The 22,497-nt window shown below is 42.5% G+C and overlaps 2 protein-coding genes and 1 long non-coding RNA gene across 5 annotated transcripts in view; 2 read left to right on the top strand and 1 right to left on the bottom strand.

The window, feature by feature from the left end:
* The window catches only part of LOC138114283 (uncharacterized), a 37,779-nt gene extending 37,495 nt beyond the window's left edge, over positions 1-284 (bottom strand). Inside the window, exon 1 of the long non-coding RNA XR_011152564.1 lies at positions 230-284. This is a non-coding gene — a long non-coding RNA (uncharacterized lncRNA). The remainder of the gene's footprint in view (positions 1-229) is intronic.
* Positions 275-16,328, top strand: MYSM1 (Myb like, SWIRM and MPN domains 1). 3 transcript variants are annotated; one of them, XM_069023537.1, is made up of 20 exons: positions 275-396; positions 2,301-2,376; positions 2,570-2,640; positions 2,904-2,981; positions 3,116-3,142; positions 3,667-3,745; positions 4,245-4,343; positions 4,937-5,691; positions 6,530-6,660; positions 7,620-7,723; positions 8,587-8,664; positions 9,721-9,809; positions 10,129-10,183; positions 10,269-10,319; positions 11,144-11,218; positions 11,491-11,679; positions 11,879-12,011; positions 13,788-13,893; positions 14,016-14,070; positions 14,873-16,328. In XM_069023537.1, the coding sequence occupies exons 1-20, from the start codon at positions 338-340 to the stop codon at positions 15,035-15,037; spliced, it is 2,475 nt and encodes an 824-aa protein (XP_068879638.1). In that variant the 5' UTR covers positions 275-337; the 3' UTR covers positions 15,038-16,328. The 3 variants fall into 3 exon arrangements, with proteins under 3 accessions (XP_068879638.1, XP_068879637.1, XP_068879639.1); XM_069023536.1 differs by having other exon boundaries at positions 276-396; positions 14,013-14,070; XM_069023538.1 differs by lacking the exon at positions 275-396 and adding an exon at positions 1,226-1,336 and having other exon boundaries at positions 14,013-14,070.
* Positions 16,329-19,612: 3,284 nt separating this feature from the next.
* Positions 19,613-21,656, top strand: TACSTD2 (tumor associated calcium signal transducer 2). Its single transcript, XM_069023532.1, has one exon. The coding sequence runs from the start codon at positions 20,685-20,687 to the stop codon at positions 21,612-21,614; it is 930 nt and encodes a 309-aa protein (XP_068879633.1). The 5' UTR covers positions 19,613-20,684; the 3' UTR covers positions 21,615-21,656.
* The last annotated feature ends 841 nt before the right edge of the window (positions 21,657-22,497 follow it).

Raw genomic sequence — 22,497 nt, 5'->3', positions numbered from 1 at the left:
TCACGGCCGGGCCCTGTCCCCTCAGCTCTCGGCCATGTCCCCTCACGGCTCGGCCCTGTCCCCTCACGGCTCGGCCCTGTCCCGTCACGGCCCGGCCCTGTCCCCTCACGGCTCGGCCCTGTCCCCTCACGGCCCGGCCCTGTCCCCTCACGGCTCGGCCCTGTCCCCTCACGGCCCGGCCCTGTCCCTCAGCTCCCCGCCCGCCCCTGCTGCCCCGCGCCCCGCCTACCCCAGCGCCATCTCCGCCTCCGTCGCGGCCGCTCCTCGGGGCGCTGCTCCCGCCCATCTCCGCGGCGCCGGGCCCGCCCCTTCCCGCGATAGCAGCGGGCCCGGTGTCATGGCGGCGGCGGAGGAGCCCGAGGTGGACATTGAGGGGGACCCTGCGGCCGCACCGGGGTGAGTGAGGGTCGCGAGGGTCCCGCCGCGGCTCCGGCCAGCGCGTCCCGCCCGTCCGCGGCGGGCGGGGGTCGTGAGGGGGGAGCCGCTGCTGAGGGGGCCACCCGGGCCGGGCGCTTCTCGCCGCTCCGGGAGAGACCTTGGAGTAACACGGAGTGCCTGTGGAGAGGGGGCAGCGCCGATGTGGGGCATCGTGGGGAAGGGCACCGGGAACGGGGCTGTGATAGCGCTGGTGTGAGGAGAACGCGGAACCGCCCTCATGGGATCCCTCAGAGCCCGGAACAGCGCTGCGAGGCTGCTGGGAGAATCCTTAAAATACCCATAGAGAAGGTGCTGGGTTGTATAACTGTGCTAGCGAGCTCGCGGAGGCAGGGAGGCTCAGAAAGCTGAATGCCGGGAGGGAGGTGCAGGAAACTGATTCATAGAATCGTAGAATGTTAAGGATTGGAAGGGACCTTAAAGATCTTCTAATCTTACCCTCCCCGCCCCATGAACAGAGACATCTCCCACTAGACCAGGTTGCTCAAGGCTTTATTCAGTCTGGCTTTCAACGCTGCCAGGGTTGGGGCATCCACAATCTCCCTGGGCAACCTGTGCCAGGGCTTCACCCTCCTCAAGTAAAGAATTTCTTCCTAATATCTGACCTAATTTTTCCCTCTTTCAGTTTGTACCCACTAGTCCTTGTCCTATCACTACAGTTCCTGCAAAGAGTCCCTCTCTAACTTCCCTGTAGCCCTTTCAGAAGGGAGCTGGAAGTTTGCTATCAGGTCTCCACACAACCTTCTCTTCTCCAGGCTGAACAGCCCCAGCTCTCCCAGCCTGTCCTTGTAGGGGAGGTGCTCCAGTGCTCTTATCAACTTCATGGCTTCCTCTGGGCTTGCTCCAACACTTCCATGTCCTTCTTATGTTGAGGACCCCAGAGGTGGATGCAGCACTCCAGGTGAGGTCTCACCAGAGCGGAGCAGAGGGGCAGAATCGCCTCCTGTGCCCTGCTGGCCATGCTGCTTTTGATGCAGCCCAGGATGCCATTGGCTTTCTGGGCTTCAGCAGATTCATGGATAAGGGATGCTGGAGTGAATGGGCAGTGACTGTAATGCCTCAGATCGAGCACTTGCAGGTGCTGGGAGAGAACAAGGGGTTTGTACCACAGACACACTGCCCTCAAGTAGCCCCTGCCACTGCTGCAGACAGGCTGCTGGCAAAGGGGGCTCTTGATCCCACCCTCTCCTGCATATGCTCCAAAAGAAGCAGGAGTTGTATTGATTTCTGGACATGGAGACTCATCCCGATCCTTTGTCCTATAAAGAGATGTTTGAAGTGCTGCACAAAGCAGTTCAGAGTAGTAGGTGAGTTTGATTTAGTAACACTGCAGGGAATATAGGGCTAATTAGCCAAGTCTGAATGTTCTGGAAGCAAAGATTTTTGAAAACAAGTAATTACATGAATTATTAAGGAGATCTTATGCTGCATAAAAATAAAAGGAAGTTGATCAATGATGTTAATCAGTGACAGATCTCTAATCAATAGTTATTTACAGAAAAGATTAAGTATAAACTGGATGAAGTCTGTAAGATCACTCAGTTAAATATTGGGAAGAAACTCTTCCCTGTGAGTGTGGTGAGCCCTGGCCAGGTTGGACAAGGCTTAGAGCAACTGGTCTAGGGGGTTGGAATGAGATGATCTTCCAACCAAACCATTCCAGGATTTTATTCTATGGTTCTAACAACCCTGTATGACAGGATTCTATTAAATCTTGTGTAAGTAGGAGCTCTCCTCGACAGGAAAGCAGTTTGTTTTTACCTGACTGGGGGAAAGATGTAGAAATGTTTAGTGGAGATAATACAACTCGATGACACTCTTAATATTAAAAATGTAGTTATTCTGAACACTGGAATTTCTTTCAGAGATCATGAAAACACAGCATCAAGCCTGCTGCAGGATCACTATCTTGATTCATCTTGGAGAACTGGCAACAGTCTTGTAAGTATTTTTTAAATGAATGCTGCTTCTAGCAAGGTTATCAGAGCTTCTGTGTTCTCTCTTCCCTCCATGTAGACCCTCTTTTAGGTTTTTAACCAGTGGTTTTTCCTTACTTTTAGAATCTGTTTATTGTCAGTACTCAAGTACAGTGTGACAGAATTCAGACACTAAAATGTATTTTTGTTGTTTGCAGCCCTGGATGTTGGACAGCAGCATTAGTGAAGAAAACAGGGCTGTCATTGAGAAGATGTTGCTGGAAGAAGAGTATCCTTTTGCTGATTTGGTTTTAAGTTTTCCTGTAGAACGCTAAAAAACCTCTCCTTTCCAAAAGAACTGGACAAACCTTTCTCTGTAAAGGTGACTGAAGCCCTGTCATCTTGTAGATAGATTGCAGAAATCCTGCTGTAGAAATGGAAGTATTTGTTTCTAGAGCTGGGTAATTCTGAAGCAGTGCAATTTATATGGTTATTAAAATTCTCGCATGTACAAATATCTCTGATGCTTTGAAAACTTAATGGCTGTTTCAGATATTATTTATCTAATAAATCACTTTCTGAAAAAATATGGCTCAGCCAAAAGGAAGTAGAGAAAAGATCTATGAAAAGGTAAGATCTGTCTGGGAAAAATTCTTACTTAGCTGAGTAGAAAGAAAAGTCCTTCTAAAATAAGTTTATTTGCTGAGATATGCACCAGCAGCACAGTTACTAATTTTTATTTTCACTCTGTCTTTTATTTGCAGCCCACATAAGAAAACTGGAAAAGTCATGTATGTACATTTTAACATTGAATTGCATTGAATTGCATTTTTAAGTGTGGTGTCTGATTTTGTTAAGCTACTAGTTGCTATTTTAATAAAAATCAAAGTTTCTTTTATTTGGCTGTATAAAATTATTTAAGAGACCTTTCAACAGGAAGAAATACTGTTGTGTGTGACAACAGGCTAGAGTAAACTAGGTTTGGGGGGGGTTTTTTGGTAGCACAGTGGTTTACAATAAAAAATTGGTAATTCTAGTTGGCTTTTTTGCCTGAACTTTTCTGTTGCCTGCTTTTATGTATTTCTGTGCCACTAGTCACTGATGAGTATCAAGTTGCCTTGTATCTTCCATTGTGATGGACAAGCTGATGTGGTTCTCTGTATTTTATTTTTGAGTCACATTCATGTTTAAAGCAATACTTTGAGTTTTACCAAAGATGGGGAGTAGTCCTCCTGTCAGAGGGTGCCTTGAGTGACTGGGATTGGAGAATATCTGGATTTGGGAAAGCACTGATTTCTGCTTCCTGCATTCCCAGGGTGCGATCGCCTACAAAAGCACCTGGCTGCTCCTTGAAGTGGACATCAGAGGAAAAAGAGCTGTTTGAGCAAGGACTAGTGAGTTTGTTTATATATATATATATATAAAATAAATTGAATTAATGAGTTTATCTTGAGCAGCAAAGGAGTTAACATGTATTGTAAACACGTTGTACAATCACAATGCTGCATTAACTATAGGAAGTACAGTGTGTCCTTAAGGTAGATCAGGTAGTCAAGTGAAATCCTTTACTGTTGTAAGGTCTGCAGAAATTATATGGTTGTGCCAGTTGTAAAAGGGTTTGCTCTGCCAGGCACAAGGATTGCTTGGGATAGCAGGCAGCAGAGTGCCTGAACTGGGTGAAGAAGATCCTCTAGTTAAGAATAACAAGAATTCTTACTACTGGATGCAGTTTCAGTCTTGGTAGAACATGAATAGTGAGGTTCTTTACCATGGGTCTGCTGTATTGTGTGTGTACTTTAATGAAAAATCGAGGTTTTGAACTCGTTTGGCACATGCAGTGCCATGTGTGGGATGTCAGAGTTTGGGTGACTTCCATGTGCTTTGCTGTTTTAGGTGAAATTTGGCCGCAGGTGGACGAAAATTGCCAAGTTGATCGGCACTCGAACGGTTCTGCAAGTCAAGAGCTACGCTCGGCAGTACTTTAGGAACAAGGTAAGTGGAGCATCCCTGGAGCTGGCAAAAAGGTGTTTGCCAATGGGTAGCTTGGTTTTAATCTGTCTTTTCAGGGCACTGCTGTCAAAGCAGGTACTCTATTCATTCCCATATTCAGAAAAGTGGAATATCCTATTTGCAGATTTAAATGGGAAATCAGACCTGATTTCAAATTCCTAGCGTGACCAGTATTTTTATTGCTGGTATAACTAAACAATAAATGTAGTATAATTGTGGTCTCTTATACTGTTGGTTGTTAGTCTGAAAATACTGGTTTTCCACTATATAGCTGTTTTTGCTGTGTGTTGTAGTTTTAGCTTCATCCTCATTTGAGATTTCATGGATTTTAAGAAGAAATAACTACTTTCTAGGGTTTTTTGACTGGAAATACATGTAAATTTCCACTTGGGCTAAAGTATCCCAGTAATGCTGTGTAAAAGTCAGTTGCAATGGATTAAAATAAATTAAAAGGATAAATCAAAGAAGAAACACTTCAGAATGTCTGCTGTTTGAATAAAATAGTTCTGATGATTTGGCAGGCAGATGGGTTTGGTTTGTTTCTCCCTCCTAAAAGTGTTTTATATTTTCCTAAGGCAAAAAATGGTGATTCTGAAAAAGAAGAGCGAAGTCAGTGTGGGAGCAGCCTTCCCATGGAGGATGGAATAAGGGTAGAAGCTGGAAACTTGAGAGGCCGTGCAGACCCCAACCTGAACGCAGTGAAAATTGAAAAGCTGTCAGATGATGAGGAAGTGGACATAACTGATGACATGGATGAACTACTCACTCCTGCCTTCCAGCAAGAAACTGCAAAATCTGAATTTCCTGTTATTCCAAAAAGTCCAGTTGAAGAAACAAAAGCAGTGGAACAAGGTTTTTCATCTGCTGGACACAGTTCTGCAACTGCTTTACCTAAAGAAGATCCTCACCATACCAGGCCAGAGACAGTGGATGCGTTGGTATTTCCTGCAGTGGCAGCAACGTGTTCCCAGCACCTGAATGGGGATAACTCTGTGAATTTGGATTACCAGCAGTACAATAACTTCATTGAGAAAGCTGAACAAGGTGGACCAGTCACATGTCATGGGACTGCACAAGGAACTGATCAGGAGCTCAGTGAGGAGCAAAGAGACCCAGCTGATAATGGATTGCTTTTTCCTTCTTCATGCCAAGTGGATGAAGATCATCAAGAGGAAGCAGAGGAGCTGAAGCCACCTGATCAAGAAGTGGAGGTTGACAGAAGCATCATTCTGGAAGAAGAAAAGCAGGCTATTCCCGAATTCTTCGAAGGGCGCCAGGCCAAAACACCAGAGCGTTATTTGAAAATCAGGAATTATATTTTGGATCAGTGGTGAGATGCATTAATTTATTTTATTGAAATAAGTGATTAAGATATCCTGGTTTGATGTAGTTAAAACACTACTTAGCACTAATAGCTTACTTTGGAAAAGAGTAAAATTAATGGTATGGTAGGTTGCCAGTGAACAGCATTCATTATTAATGCTTCTTCTGCATCTTCCCTATTTTTTCTCTGGCATTTTGGAAGCTGAAGAATGAAAGTACTTAGAAGCATTAAGAAAATTAATGTCCTGTACCAGAACAGGCTGCATTTATTTTGGCTATGCTATTTTCTTGCCATTTTTGCCATCCTGTATGTAAAGAATGGGTTTAATAAATGGTTCCTTAAAATAACCAGTGGCATTAATTCTGTAGCCCTGCCTTTAAAGAAGGGCAGCAAGAAGTAATAATCTGTGCTAGAGCAAGTAGTGTTGACCAAAAGAATGCCTCCAATTAAGAATCAATTTGGAGTGGTGCTTGTACACTTAAATATTTTACATTCCATATCCCAAGGATTAGTGTAAGGAATCGTAGTGACTTGTGGTAGCAGGCTCAGGATAGTTTGGTTGCCAGTGTTGGTTTGTGCTTGCTTTGAAGTAGAAAGAATTACTGAGTTTAACTTTGTCCTCACTCAGTTGTCTTGTGCTCTGACAGCTTGTTCTAGTTGCAAAGGGAGACTAAAATGCCATTCCACACCAGAGAAGTGTTGAACTGGAAAGATTCCGTATCAGTTTGAAAGGAAGGAATAAGTGCTGAGAGAGTGAAAACAGGACCTCAGTTAAGGTCACACAATTCCCTCGTCCCCTCATGGTCTGTTCTGCTCTTTGACAAGGTGCTGTGCTTTGTTTCAGGGAGAGATGCAAACCCAAATACCTGAACAAGACCTCAGTGCGTCCTGGCCTGAAGAACTGCGGGGACGTCAACTGCATCGGGCGGATCCACACGTACCTGGAGCTGATAGGAGCAATCAACTTTGGCTGTGGTAAAGATATTTCTGTTGGAATCAATAAAGAGCCCCCTTTGGTGTCATGTTGAAGGACTGCCCAGCATTAGGGTGTGCTGCTCCCACAGAGGATGCACATTCATCCTTGCTAGGAAGGACCTTCTGACAGATTGTCTCTCATTACCCTGCAAAATCTAGAGGAGCTTGTAACCTGGTAACAGGACTATGAATTTTGGGTTCACACAAAACCTTTTATTTTTTCTTTCTTTTCCCTTTCCCTCCTGTTTAACTACCCACTAGCTGGTGGGATGTGTTTTTTGTTTTGTGCTTTTCTGTGTATCCTGATACCAGCCGCATCTGAAATTCTGCTGTATCTGAAATTCTGATAACATGGAGGAACTACTCACTCCTGCCTTCCAGCAAGAAACTGGAAATTATTCATTTTAATGAATAATTGAGGTTACCAGCTGTATCTGAAATTCTGCATGTCTTCTTACTAGTTGGAATTCGAGTAATTGTTTCTTTTCCCATATTAAATTATAATTATTTCCTAAATAAACCCCAATGCCTTCATCCTCAGGGCTAGTTTTTAAACAATTGACATGTTAAAATTAGGTTACCTGTTAAAAGTGAACATACAGCTGTAACTTGATGTTGGCTTAGAGTGCCTGAATGGATTTTGGTCCAAAGCTGCCTGACAGTTACTTAGGAGAGGAGCAACGTGTCTTGCAAGTACATTTTGTCTAAAGTAAAGTTATTAAAAATTAATTAATAATAAGGAAGGATGTTTTGTTGCTTTAAAAGTGTAGTGGGAGAGGGCTGTGTCATCACTCAGAATTATGAACGTCAAGAGATGTCTTTTCACTGTGAGGGTTTTGGTTGCTTTTTTCCTGTGCCATTTGCTGCTAACACTTACCCATGTCATTCCTGTGTGTGTGGCAGTGCTGAGTGGCCCTGAGCTCTGCTGACACAGGAATTGTCCCCTGTGTGTCCTGCAGAGCAGGCTGTGTACAACCGGCCCCAGCCCGCCGACAGGAGCCGCTGCAGGGAGGGCAAGGACACGGTGGAAGCCTATCAGCTGGCCCAGCGCCTGCAGTCCATGGTACGGCCTGGGGCAGAAGAAATGGGGAAAATCCTCCCAGTTTGCATTTGCAAGCCAGGGCACCTCGGGGAATTTCTCCTCTCATTCAGGTTGCAGTTTCGTTAGAGTGCCCTGTGATTGGGGTGTCAGTCTAGGTACAGGTGTCTCACACCCACTCACATGTTCATGTACTTTACTTCAGTTGTCTTGCAGGCCTTCCCCTGCAGCCCAAACCCACTCCTCCCTACAATTTATTAGCCAGAATATAGTGAAGTGCATTGCAGTGTGTGATTGTTTGCATTTCAGCTGTTAAATACAGTAGGTATGTGTTACAGCTTACTGAGACCCCTATGCACACAATTAAATGCAGTAGTAACCCATTTATAATTGCATGAATTACCAAGGCTTGCCAAAGTTAATTTTTATATTCACACTTAATGTAGCATTTTTAAGTACTTCACAGCAAAGTAAATCAGTTGATGAGAGGAAAACTAAATCAATCCCACTTTAAAACTAGTAAATTGAAATGTAAAGAACTGTAGCATACACTAAATGTAAACACACAGAGTTTATAGCTTTGTGTGTTGTCTGAGCAATAATTCAGAGCTGGATATCAATGCCCTGTTGCTGTCAGGGATGCTGATATTCCAGGGAATACCAACAGTCTTCACAGCCTTAAATATCACTGATGGTATTTCGGGACAGATTGTGAGCTCCTTAATTCTACAGAGCTCAGGGTGTTCTCTCTCTTGTGGGAACATGTCAGTGTCAGTACCACTCCTGGGGCAGTGGCCTTTTGGGCAATGTCCTCATGGCTGCCTAGATGAAGGAAATGCAAGTTTTTTGGGATGAGAGCTTTGACTCATGGTGGTTTCTTGCCTCAGCGCACAAGAAGACGGCGAGTGCGGGACCCTTGGGGAAACTGGTGTGATGCAAAGGATTTGGAAGGACAGACATTTGAGGTAACCCTCCTGTGGTTTAAACGTGCCTTAAATCATCAATTCTTGCTAATTGCTGGCAGGTGGTGTTGCATTAAACAGACAAGGGAACAGTTGTGTCACAGGGACTTACCCTCTCTTGTGGAAGTGTAATTTGAAAGTAATGCAGCAGCTGGTACATCTTCGTGCTGATAAATACAACTGCATTTGGGGTTTGCACAGGGGTTTTATGCCCATAAAAACTCTTTGCCTTGTCTTGTAGGAGATTTCATGACCCATTGCTTTCAGTTAACTGCCTTAATGGTAACGGTAGGGGATGGGAGAATAACATTTAAATGTTACATTTTCAGTCCTGTATGGTTTCCTTATGCTCATTATGCAGGTGATAATGAGTTCCTAATATTAATTCTGCTACTAGCAATATCCCCAGTAATATTGTGGTTTATTAAGTGCTTTAAAAATTCATACAAAGTTAAATATTTTATGGGAGGATTGGAAAGAAAATACTTGTCTGTTCCTACAATTTCAAATTATATGAAAAGTAAAGAACTGTAAACATCCAATTTTCCTGTAGAGAAAACCTTCTTAATTTGCAACCTTTCAGTAATTTCCTGTAACAATTACTTCCATAATGTTATCATGCCATACCTACTTTTGAGTAATTGTAGTTTAATAATTGCAACACTTCCTGCAAAATACATATTTGGATGGAAATAAAGGTTGAAAAACTTCATCCCTAAAGAGTGGTCATGATAAATTCTGGCTGTGGTTTGTAATGGCAGATTGTCACACCTGGATTTACACCTGGTTTGTGATGTGGGCTGTGATTTTACTGAATTTAATTGACTTGGAGAGTGAGAGAATTCTCTCATCAGGCATTAAACAGACACCTTGCGGACTTGATCTCGGATTGTCACTCCTTCCACACTGCTTGGTTCTGCCATGGCTGTTGCCTCTGTCTTGAATAGTCTTGTAATACACTAATTATATCAAGAATTTATTCTGGGCTGGTTTTGCAATCAGGGCTGAAAAAGCACTTCAGACATTAAAACACTGAATTTTTTAAAAAAATCTTTTCAGCATCTCTCGGCTGAGGAATTAGCAAGAAGGAGAGAGGAAGAAAAACTGAAACCTGCAAAGTCTTCTAAAGGTTCGAGACAAATCAAAAGGTATTTGATTGCATCGTGTTCAAACATAGATCTGCTAGAAACTGAACAAATGTCCTGTGTAGTGTCAGGCTGGAGCCCTGCAAAGCATTAATATGTATCGTGGTCTGAAATAGCAGGGATGCATTTCAGATGTTCCATGTTGGAATTCAGGAGTGTGGGAAGTGACATTTCTGTATTTGGTGGAAGTCATCCTAATGTGGGATGAGAAAATCCAGTAAAGAAAACAAGGTTATTCCTCCTTTGCCAAGGAGACAGTGGGAAACTTGAAAAGTTTCCTGACTGTCCTACATCTTTAGAGAAATTTTCTTTCATTTTATAGTTCCTTTGATCCCTTTCAGCTGATACCATGCTGTTTGTTCACGGAAGAGAAGCAGGTATGTGCCTCTGAGGGGACTGCCAAGAAGGCTCCATTGCTTTGGGTTACTTTTCTTATACTCATTATTGTGGTTGTCATTTCAGGCACCCTTTCAGGTGAAAGTGTCTTCTGAAGCACTTTTAATAATGGATTTGGTGAGCATTAAGTTTTGTCTTTCAAAGAGCTGTGATGTGTATGATGTGGGTTTGGGGGATTTTTTAATGAGCAACATAAGAAGACCAAGAAAATAGAAGAGTTCGCCCAGAGAAGCTGTGGTTGCCCCATCTCTGGAAGTGTTCAAGGCCAGGGTGGGTGGGGCTCTGAACAACCTGGTCTAATGGAAGGTGTCCCTGCCCATGACAGGGGGAATAATGAGATAATCATTAAGTTTCCTTCCAACCCAAACCATTCTGTGATTCTTTCCAGTCAGACCTAGCAGTGAGAATCTACTATTAAATAAAGCCCCTAAAATGAATTGGTTTTGTATTGTGCTTAATGTACAACTGTTGACCTTCTAGAAAAAGTAGTAAGAGCTTTGCTACTTCACTGAGAGCTTTACTACTTAGTACTCTCTGTCATACTTTAAATCTAACTTGCTTAAAGGTACTTTCTGAAACAGACTGCCCTTCTGAAATCTATGGCTTCATTTTCTCCCAGTCTGGGAACTGATTTTGTGTTTGCAAAGCAATGTGTGGGTTTTTTCAAGAACAACAGGCTGTACCAAAATGTGTGCAGTTGTTCAGCTCTGCCCAGGCTGCACTTTTTGAAGCCAGCATTGCCTCGTGTATGGAAGTGTTGCACCCTTGCACTACATCTGTGGTGTGTATATAATAAGCAAATTTAATCTTTTCTGTTTGCTTTAAATGAAGTACTGGCTATTTGAGAGTCTTGAGCTTTCCTTCTCCATATCCTTGAGAAGTCACTGACTTGTGAGAAATCCCACAACTTGGACTTTCCTGCTTGTTTGATCTCATTCCAGCACTCTCACGTGTCTCTGGCAGAAGTGATTGGGCTGCTCGGTGGAAGGTACTCTGAAGCTGATAAGACCGTGGAAGTAAGTGTTTGTCTTTTCACATTTTCTCTATAATATTGAAACTGGAATGATCATAGCTATAATTTGAATAGATGTAACTTATTTCTGAAGGGCAATTAATTATATTAAAGTTGAAGTTCATTACTGTAGTCTTGAAATATGAGAGTTAAGCTTGTGTTCAAGTGTCAGCTGCATCACAAGGAAGATCTGGTAAATGATTCTTAAAACTCTGTAAGTTTTATGTAACTGCTGGAGGTTTCTTGCATTGATGCAGCTGGAGGTTCTTTTCACAGGTGTGTGCAGCAGAGCCCTGCAACAGCCTGAGCACAGGCCTGCAGTGCGAGATGGACCCGGTGTCCCAGACCCAGGCTTCGGAATCGCTGGCGGCCAGGGGCTTCCAGGTCATTGGCTGGTACCATTCCCACCCCGCCTTCGACCCCAACCCCTCCATCCGGGACATTGACACTCAGGCTAAGTACCAGGTACAGCAAAGGCACTCAGCAGAACACCCCGACAGCCCTGAAACCTCCCTGGTGTTTATGGGTTAATCCACTGTTGCACCAGTGCATCCTACATCAGCTCAGCATCAGTTGACATAAATGCTCTTTTTAGATTGCAGCATTGCCTGAACAAGATCGGAGTTTTGTATGTGGGGTTTTTTCTGTGTTTTTGTGTTTTTAGAGCTATTTCTCCAGGGGTGGTGCCATGTTCATCGGAATGATCATAAGCCCTTACAACAGGAATAATCCTCTCCCCTATTCCCAGATCACCTGTCTGGTCATTAGTGACGAGATCAGTTCTGACGGTTCCTATCGTAAGTACCCCTCTTTTATTAACCAGTGTCCTCATTTGCCTTCCCCTTTTGGATCTTAAGGGGAAAATGTCTGGTTTTGAACAGGAGAAATCAGTATTTATGTTTTTATATTGGTAATATGATGGTATTATATAAATAGTGTAATTCATAATGGTAACATGTGCTGGAAAAACCCATGCATTTCACTGGAAGAATAAACGTGCAAGTTTCTCTGCTGTCAGGACAGGAATACACAAGTATAAATATATACAAGATTGATCTTCTGTATTAGTAGTTCCCACAATTCGTGAAAGAAGTGAAAGGGTTGGGACACAGGTCCCTGTTATTTACATACAGAATCCATATGAACAGAAACTGTTTCATATCTTACTTGACCTTTGCTGCATTACAATGTTCTGAACAGATTCTCTGCTCGAGGAGACAGAAGTAAATAGCAAAGAATTGGCTGCTGTAGTGGCCAAAAATCCCTAATTTTTGGGTAGCATGGCATTCAGAAGGTCAAAGGATCACATACATGTGCCAGCTGTCCAGGGGAACACAAGGCATGAAAGCTGAAATGCTGCTGGCATGAACCCCCACCTAAGGGAACAAATTCTTGATTAAAAATACCATTGGCATTTCATGAAAACAGGATCCTTTCCTTTCTTGAACAGTTAAGGACATACCACATAAAATTTGCTGTATTACAAGTGATGATCAGATCTTCTGCTCTTTTCCTGACATGGATTTGAGGGAAATTCCCCTGATAACAGTAGATAGTTCTGGTAGCTACCTGTTCTCTCTCCTCCTCCCTCTATTTATAAAGTCCTGATTTTGGCATCCACACTCCAAGGTTTCCAGTTCTCTTGGCACAGCAGTAACTGAGGCCTTGTGAGCCCACAGTTCCCTCTGTTTTTTCCTGTGGAAGCAGGAAGGGGAGCCCCTCTGCCTGGAGCCTCACTGCACAGTCCTGGGGCAGGGGGAGCAGTGGCCACATCTGTGCCCCAGTTCCTGTTTACCACACTGAGAGTCCTGCACTTCTATCCTCTTTTCCCACACATCCCACCCTTGTGGGGGGAGTTAAAATACTGACAAACTCCTACTGCCCTTAGAAGACATTTTTGTAGTCACGTGCATTTTCTGTCAGAGGATTTCAGATTTCTGTTTCGCTCCTGAAATCAAGGTTTTACAAAATGCCATCTCCTCTGGTTCTTTGGAAATGATTTACTGAAATGTACAGTCTCTTTCTTTCTCCCTGATTTTTGCTAAACAAATTGTGTTCTGCAAATAACTTTCTGATGCTCCTTTAAAATATTTCTAAAATTCTCTTCCCCCACCTGCAGTAAATGAGTAGAATTTTTTCATTTTTGAGCAAAATTCCTTTGAAATTGAAAACAGTAGTCAGCACTTCACCATCAGCCCATTCATACTTAAAAACTAAACCTTTTTAATTAATTTAATAACCATATAAATCTTACAGAGACTAAAAAAGTGCTACTGAGTTATAAACACTTAATTTTTCCATTTCTGGGTTTGTTGTAGATTTCTGTGTCCTTCCTTATGGAATGGGAGTTGGCAAGGGCAGGGAGGAGAACAGATTTGTTCCTACTCCCACCAGAATTAAATTTGGAATCCAAAACACGTCATCCTTTTACTTTAACCTCCTTAATGTTGTCAAGGAACAGAACTACAGGCTTCTGCAGTCAGTAATAAATGAGGAACAGTTATGGGGAAGGGAGGGATTGCACCTAAACTAAACAGGAAAAACACTGAATAATGATCTTCAATTGATTGCAGGCCTGCCCTACAAATTTGAAACGGAACAGATGTTGGAGGAGCCTCAGTGGGAATTAATATTTGAAAAAACAAGGTGGATAATTGAAAAATACAGATTTTGCCACAGGTAAGTGTCTAGTTCTGTTACAAACACACAGATTGGAATGTTTATATATTTATTGTTATGTTCCAGTCAAGACCTGTGGCTGCTTTCCCCAGCACTCCTATTTGTTTTTCTTCCAACAGCAGTGTCCCCATGGATAAAATTTTTCATAGAGATTCTGACCTGACTTGTTTGCAAAAGGTAAGTTTTCTTCTCTTAACTTTTTAATGTTAGATGTGTTTTTAAATGCAAGTCTGTTTCATATCACAGAAGTCACCTGAAGTTAGTTACACTTCTACAAATCAGAGATGTAAATTGATGACAATAAATGAATTCTGTGGCACAGCTTATTTACTTACAACACAGTGAAAATAAAGATCCTCCTCTGGGAGAGGTGGGGATGTGGTTATGTGCAGACACCAGGTTTGACCCTCAGTTTGGAGGAGAATTAATGAAAAAGTACTCAGTCTTTTCTCAGCATTTTGTGTTCTTTCACTGTCAAGACCTGCCCACATCTCGAGAGCAGCCTGGGCCTTCCTGTTCCTTTGTTCTACCAGTAAAATACTGCTGTGCCATGTTTATCATGGATAAGTAGGAACCTTAATTTTTCAGTCAGTGTAGTCACTGCTCTGGAGCTCTGACTAATGGCAGCTGTACCGTTATTGCACAGCCAAGACAGAAACTCTGCCCAAAGCAAAGACACAAACAGAAAGCCTGCACACAGTAATTGCACACATTGAATTTTTTTGTTTCCTCTCAACACATCTTTGCTTATAAACCAACACTGAGTTGATAGATGCTCTGAAATTTAGCTGTTGGGTAACTGGTTTTGAAGACTTGGGTTTAGATCACCCATGGGACTGTTCCTTTTAAATTTATGATGTACAAACACTTTTTGTAGTGTTAATCCTAAATAAATAAATAAAAACTGCTTTGCAATACTTACCAGATGAAAGGGGGTAAAAATGGCAATTTAAAACAAATTTCTTTTTCTCTTGCCTAGCTTTTGGAGTGCATGAGGAAGACTTTGGGCAAGGTAACAAACTGCCTCATTGCTGAAGAGTTCTTGACTCAGATAGAAAACTTATTCCTTTCCACGTACAAGAGTGAGAAAAGGGATAATGGTGAAGGAAGTGAGAATGAATGTTCACATGAACTGCTGGTGTGATGGCTTTGGAATTTTGATTTTATTTTTTAATTTCTTCCCCTCCTCTCCATTCTGTCAACTCTTTCAGAATTGTTACCCGTTTTGATAGTGAGTGTTATAGAATCCAGTGTCATCTTATTGTTGTGGTTTAAAACCACTTTGAAAACTCTTAATGTGCGTGACCTGTGTGCCCAAGGAATGCTTAATGCTACTGAGGTCAATGATTGACCAGCCTGATATCTGGGAAGGAGCACACCCTGTCAAGAATGCTGTGCATCAGTCTTCAAGGAGAGTTGGTCCTCTCTCAAGTCCTTCAGTTTGGGAACTTTATTTCATTCTTTTATCTACAGGTGCACCTCTAACTCAGAATGAATTTGCTCCTTTGCTTTAGGGAGTGTGAGTTTGAATGAGTTCACAAAAGGGAAACTTAACTAAAATGAGAGTTTTGTAGCTCAGACTTTCCTAGTATCCAGTCTGAAGTTTCATTCAGTGGTAGCAAAATACATCACCCAATCTCTTTTTTTACTATTATTTTTCATATTACTTTTCCCCATTGATTCTGATGGTCAAGTAGCTTTTTGGCACATTCTTTGCCATCCTGCTTCTATACTGGGGAGAAAAAGCTGATGAGTTTCATGACTTCTCAGTAGTGGCTGTGTTTGTTTCCAGTGGAAATGGTAACTCCTGTCTTACTACAGGTTGCATCTTTCTGGCCTTCCATTCTACAGGAAGGTTTTATGTTGTTCTCCAGATCATTGTGGTTTGTCCACTTCTAATTGCCAGTGTTTCCTGTGGAAACAAGAGCTCCTAATTGATGGCAAACTGAGTGCAATGAGAAGAAAAGGATTTGTGTTTTTAAAGAAAAAATCCCCACTTTTATATTCAGAGTCTTCTCTGTAATTTGCAGTTCAATAGGAAAACACTGGTTTATATCAGTTCCTCAGTTATGATTTCATACAGGTATATATTTAGATAAATCAGTCACAGATTGGTCTTGATTGAGAAGTTTCCTGATTGCAACTTGGAAATGTTTCATGAGCTGTATCGTTGTGAATCATTTTAGCAAAAGTGTGCTTTAAATGTTGCTTTCTAAATACTAAGGAAACTTGACTTGTTTACAGGTATTACTATCTACACGTTTATCTTGGGCAGAGTTTCTCAAAGAGGTCTAAAATATATTTGAAAGTCTCAAGCAAGACTTAGAGTTTATATCTAGAGGGGAGACAATGGACCCAATTTTTATGTTAAGAAAATATGTGTGTGTATATATATATATAGTTCTACATAACATAAATGGAATTTTAAGATTTTATATGTTTCAGCTTTTTGTTTGTATCAAGAGTTTGAAAAGCTTTAAAATCGTAAAGTTGCATCCCAAGGAGGGAACTCCTTCACAGGAAGTTAATGTTATATTTTTATCAGGCCTCATGAGTCTCTTTCTGTCACTAAGGGGAAGGTGCAGAACCTGATCAGACAAAAATAGGAGCCCTTGAAACTCAGTGATTTTCCCACATTTAAGAGCTGTAGACTCAAAAGTACTGGTGGGTGTTGTGTGCTCTCTCTGTGTTCAGATGTGCTGGTGCACAGCTTTAGGTCCCTGTGTAATTTACCACTTGGTTTATCCATCTCTATCTGGCCCGTTGACCCAGCCTGCATTTACTCTAAACTGTCATCTTTGGGACTTCCTGACTACCAGTATTGCATGGATTCCTGGATTCCTGGTTAAGCTACACTCCAGGTGGGAAAGCATTCCTCCCTCTCAGTCATGGGGTGTTGGGTTGCAGTTTTGCAGAGGTTACTCTGGGAAATCCCCCAGTGGCAATGTCCTGACAGCAGTAATTAGAGCTGGTAGGAGGAGGATTTTGAACCTCCTGTGTTACAGCACCATGAAGTAGAAACTGTTTGTTGTCCACATGCTATTCCCAGCCCTTGAAGGATGGGTCAGGATTACCCAGGGTGGTAACAATGTCCTGGCTGCTTCTTTCTGTAATGGTCACTGAGGTAAAGTAACACAGTTGTGTTATTGGATTTAACAGTGTTGTTGCATAAGGAAAGGTTTGAGTAGCCCTGACTTTTGAAGTGATTTGTTTCTGAGGACATGGGGCAGGATTGAGCCTTTGCCATGCACATAAAGGTTCCAGATTTCCAAGCGTTTGTTGCAGAGTGGTGTGGGAGAAAACACAATGCTTGTACCATCAGGATCCAGTCTAGCACACAGAATTCTATAGGAATTGGAAAGAGCACAGTTGGGATGCTGAGTAATGATTTAGTTGACATGAGCCAGGGTAAGAAAATAAACTAACCTACTTTTCATCATTTAGTTTCACTGAGAGGTTAATGATATGAGTGGAAGTTGCATGCTTCCCAGAAGATAAAAATCTGTTTTACTAATATACCAGTTCTGCTACCAAACGCATTTTAGGCATGAAAACTTTTTATTATAAAGCTTTTTTTCCCCATCTAGGCTTTGTTTCAGTGAACCCTGTGCAGACTAATCTGCTATTCCTTTCCATAGGACCAGTGTTACAGCTTACTAAATTGTTGCTCAGGACATGAGAAATTGTTGAGTAGTGAGTAGAATGATACAATTAAAACTGGAATTCAGCAGTTTAGAAAAGGAAAAAAGAAACAAACAAAACCCCACAAAATAAACCCAACCAACCTCCCTGAAGATGTCAATTCTGGCAAATATCCCTATGGACATTTGTTGGCTGAATCATGTTTTGCTCTCCCAGTTACCAGCAGTGCTGCCTCACAGGAATGCAGATCTTGTGTGCAAGGGGAGTGAACATCCCTATTTTTATTTTTTTTTAAATAATTACCTTTCCAAAAAAATTCAGTTGAAAAAAATAAACAATCCATAACCAAGCAAAAAGTTAACGCTGTTGCCACTGATATTCACTACTTTTTTCCTTTGCTTGCTTCTCTGCTATTTCTGACTGATGATAGACAAGAGTCTACTAATAAAGACTATATATGCAATACCCTGGAAGATGTGTCTGTATTTGTAACAGCTTCTTGTCTCCGAGCGCTGGGTCTGGAATTTCTTTGTTCCGTGTCGGTGGCAATGACCAAGTGACAGAATAAAGCTCGGTTCCAGCAGAGGGCGCTTTGTTACAGCTGATGCAGGAAAGGTTTGGGACTCGGAGCAAAACTGTTCTTTCAGGGTGTGTAAACTTGTGGCCAGGGAGCACATTTAGGGCAGGAGCCGTGTGCCTCGGTGTGGAGTTGTTTCCTTCATTTGTTTTACACCCTCTGTGCTTTAGTCTCCTTCAGAAGATTATCCAGTGGTACGTGGGGCAGGGATGCTGGGATGGTACCCCAGTGTTTGCCACACACATCTCACAGTCCTGAATCAGCAGTGTGAGGGGTTTGCATGGGCAAAGCCCGAAGGTGCCCAGCAGATGCCTTTCCCTCAGCCATATTCCTTCCCCAGATCTGACCCAAGTGTGTTGGTTCCAGCTCTGTTAACCAGACTCCTTTCTGCTGTGCTGGAGAGAATTTGCTCTACTGGGCAGGGCTGAGCCATGAGGAGAGTATGTGTAAGGGAATGAGAGGCTGTGGAGGAGGACAGTGCACCCCAAAAGGGGGGTGTGGCACAGCTGAGCACCCCAAGTGTCTGCATGGGGAGAGAAAGGTGCTGTGCTGGTGCTGTGCACCCCTGAGGAAGTGAGGGATAAGGGACTTCATCCATCCCCACGGGAACGAGCTGGTGGTTTAACATCCCAGTGAACACTGTAATCACATGTGATGCTGGACAAAGTATTTAATGGCCTAGATAAAAGTATTTGGGTTGTTTAATTGCTGCTTTACATAGACCTACTGCCCTACTTTTACGAGGTTTAGAATTGTGCTGAGAAATTGTTTCCATGGCAGCAGAGATCACTAAAGAAATAATGCACTCCACATTTCCTACAGGATTATTCCTTTTACAGCCTGCTGTTCTAAATAATTAACTCTTGTAGTACTGTTACAGCTTAGCATGGATTAAAAGAAATAATATTTTTTTTGGTGTCATAGAGGCACTACATATATTTTTAACATATATAAATATATATAAGTACATAGATAGTTGGAAAAACTTGTCTTTAAAGTAAGTCTGTTCCTTCCTTATTTACAGAGGGTGAAATTCACCAGTAAAAGAAAAAGTTAGTGAAGAAGTGCACTTTTATTTTGAACTATATTTCACATTTGGCATTTAAATAATGTGAAATAAAATAAAGACAAGATATGAGGAGGCAGGTGATAGTTAAATGGATTTTGACTTTGAAGGAGGGAGGTGAAAATTAAAAAAAAGGAGATTATTGTAGTGTGGGTAAATGAATGACTTAAAAATGGGAAAAGAGTTGCTAAACTATTATAGAATCATCAACATGACAAATTGACTTACCTGGCAATTTTAATAATACTTTTAGCTGTAGGTCTCAATTATTTTCCAAGAAGGGTAGCTACAGGTATTATTACCTGAAGGAATGTCCAGATTGTGTCCTGCTTTGGCAGAGGGTATTTACATCCTGTTTCCATGTGGAGCTCTGATTTTACACCTACTCTGAGTTCTGAATAGTCCATGAGTGCAGGAGCTGGCACGGACTGGAAGTGGGGCAGTGCTCAGGTAAGCAGCACACAGGTAGGAGCTGACTGCAAGGCACGTGGCTGGCAGTACAGTGCTCACACTGCCCTGTGCTCATTACTGGTCCCAAAATAACGATTTATAAAGAGTCTGACAGGGTTTGACAAATCAAATGAATGGGACTTGCTTAATGCAAACTGGAAAGTCTCTGTCAGCTGCTGCCAAAGCACATGGAAATGGTAATCTGGGTTTGTAGTTCATTGGGAGACTTGGGAGCCACTGGAGTGTTCTGTGAAAGGTGTTACTAAAATTCAGATTAAAAAATTTCTTCAGAAATAACAAACAACTTTGTAAGGGTAGCATAAGCATGAAAATCAGCATTCCTAGTGCTGCCTTGGGATGAGCATGTACCAAAGGAAAGGTGGGAGAGAAGCTTTCCGTGCTGGAAAATGAAGCTGTACTCCTGTGCTCTCTGTGCAGGAGAGCAGCCATCAACCTGGTCAGCAGTGGTTCCTCATGAATTGACAGCTGCTCCAGGCAGCAAACATAAAACTCCCAAAGGCTTTATTTAATAAAGCTATGAAAGTAGAAAGTCCATAACTGATAACAATCTAGATAGTGGAATGATACGGATGCTGTGCGGTGAAAGACACAGGAAAAACCATGATGGAAGTGGAGGAGTAGGATTTCTTCCAAAAGAAATGAGAGAAACTCCTTAAACACCCATTTGCATATAGTCCATAAAAAGTCTAAAGAAAAAGGGCCACCCACTTGTCTTTAATCCATAAGGGAAGCCCCTGGTAGGAGCTCGGCTGCTGTCTCTTCCCTGTTGTTTCCTCATCAAGCAGGAGTGAGGGAGGCAGCTGGAGGCAGGTGCCACTCCCTGAGAAGTAACAGGGAGCCAGGACGCTGTTGACTGGGATTCGGGAAGGAGATGCCAGTTGTTTTGGAAGAAGAACCTGTTTGGTGGGTCTGATTTGAATCAATAAAGGGAGCAGCACACCAGGGTGTAGGAACGAGCAGGCTCCATCAGTGGATTAAAGCTTTGGATGCTGCCTGCTGTCACTCAGGACTTCATCTGTGCTTTTCTCCTGCACTATGGAGCCTCTGTTTGGGGTTGTGCTGGGTTTGATTCTGGCAGTCCCTTCATCCGCCCATGACAGCTGTACCTGTGCAACCAACAAGTGGGCAGTGTGTGCCCAGGACGGCCCTGGGAACTGCACCTGCAGGCTGGCAGGTTCAGATCACCCTGTAGACTGCTCAACCCTGACTTCAAAATGCTTCCTGATGAAGGCAGAAATGATCCCCCTGAAGGAGAAGCGCTTCTGGAGACCTCCCCATGGGCTGTCAGACAGTGATGGCATTTACAACCCTGACTGCGAGGACAGTGGTGTCTTTAAAGCCAGGCAGTGCAATCAGTCCAGCACCTGCTGGTGTGTGAACACTGCCGGTGTGAGGAGAACCGAGAAGGGAGACAGGAGCCTGAGCTGCAGTGAGCTGGTCCGGACAAGGTGGATCTACATTGAGCTGACACACAAGAGAAGCTCCAGTGCCTTCAATGTTCCTGACGTGGCAAAGGCCCTGACACAGCTGTTTGAGAGCAGGTACAAGCTGCACCCCAAGTACATTGCAGCCATCAAGTACGACCCCCCACTTATCCAAATCCGCCTGGACCAGAACAAGAAACCCAGGTGGGATGTAGATATAGCTGATGTGGCCTATTACTTTGAAAAAGATGTAAACAATGACTCTATATTTCATTCCAACAGTCAATTAACTGTCTCAGTCAATGGAGATGCTCTGGCTATTGAAAAGCTCTGGATTTACTATGTGGATGAAAAGCCCCCAGCGTTCTGCATGAAGCAGCTGGCAGCTGGCATTAGTGCTGTGGTCACCGTGGTGGTCCTGACTGCTGGCATTGGCATCGCTGTGCTGCTTGTCCTCAGGTGGCTGCACACAAGGAAATATAAAAAATTTGAGAGTAAAGAAATGAGGGAAATTAAAACCCCAAGCTTAGAGCTGCCCTGAGCTGAAAGAAGAAAGGCAACTACAGGAAGAAAAGGAAAAAAAAGGCACAGAATACAAATAACAGACTCAGTGTATGTGATGGATTTGGAGTTTTTTCCTTCCTACAGGAATTTGTACATTGACTGTTCTAAATTATTCTTGTTTAGTAAGAATAAATTTTTGGGGTATAAATGAATTTGGGAGTCAGTTACCTAAATATTTTAAATTACTCCTACTTTGGTGGGTAAGAAAACTGTTACATCTATCTATTTAACATAACACAGAATGCTTTCACTCCTGCTGCAGGCCTGGCTCAGATTGCTTAAATACTTAAATACTCTGTGGGGTTCTTGGTGTATCTACTTACTGAAATTAAAACACTTGCCTCAACATATTTGGGCTATATTGCTGCTTTTCTCTTGGTGGACTTTTTTAAAATGCAGTTTGGTTTTTGTTCATGGGGTCTTTAAAAAAAAAGTTTCTGGAACATTTTAAACAACAAATAACTTCATAAATATTACTAAATAAAAAAACAGGGTAATGATAAGACACTCTGCAGCATGAGAGGCTTTTATAAAGTCATCTGTTAGGAAACATCCCAGGTGTTGGATCACTTCCAGGTGCAGAGATCCCAGGTTCCTGGGTTTGTATTCAGGCAGCACAGTGAGATATTCCCACTTGTGCTCTTTAATAAGGGTCTGACACTCCTCGTCAGCAAAGATCCCTTGATCCCCATGCAAGTATAAGTTAACCTTGGTGTTCTGCCCACATTCCAACTCTGGTAATAGCTTTCTGTCTACCTAAATTCCCTGGGCAATTTTAATGGGAGGAGATATTTTTCAGTGTTGTACAGCTTCACAGAAACACTACACAATGCTCCGGGACAGGCTGAAAAAGAGCTTTA

Source organism: Aphelocoma coerulescens, chromosome 8, assembly GCF_041296385.1.
Source record: "Aphelocoma coerulescens isolate FSJ_1873_10779 chromosome 8, UR_Acoe_1.0, whole genome shotgun sequence".
In the NCBI taxonomy this organism is placed as follows: domain Eukaryota; kingdom Metazoa; phylum Chordata; class Aves; order Passeriformes; family Corvidae; genus Aphelocoma; species Aphelocoma coerulescens.
Note: the sequence above shows the minus strand (reverse complement) of the source record. Positions and strands in the feature narration are given on the sequence as shown.

Excerpts from the sequence above, each read along its gene's own strand:
- MYSM1 (XM_069023536.1), top strand. The coding sequence starts at position 338 with ATGGCGGCGGCGGAGGAGCCCGAGGTGGACATTGAGGGGGACCCTGCG. Across the intron at positions 2,641-2,903 it reads AAGATGTTGCTGGAAGAAGA|ATATTATTTATCTAATAAAT; the intron begins GTATCCTTTTGC and ends TGGCTGTTTCAG. Across the intron at positions 3,746-4,244 it reads AGCTGTTTGAGCAAGGACTA|GTGAAATTTGGCCGCAGGTG; the intron begins GTGAGTTTGTTT and ends TTGCTGTTTTAG.
- TACSTD2 (XM_069023532.1), top strand. The coding sequence starts at position 20,685 with ATGGAGCCTCTGTTTGGGGTTGTGCTGGGTTTGATTCTGGCAGTCCCT.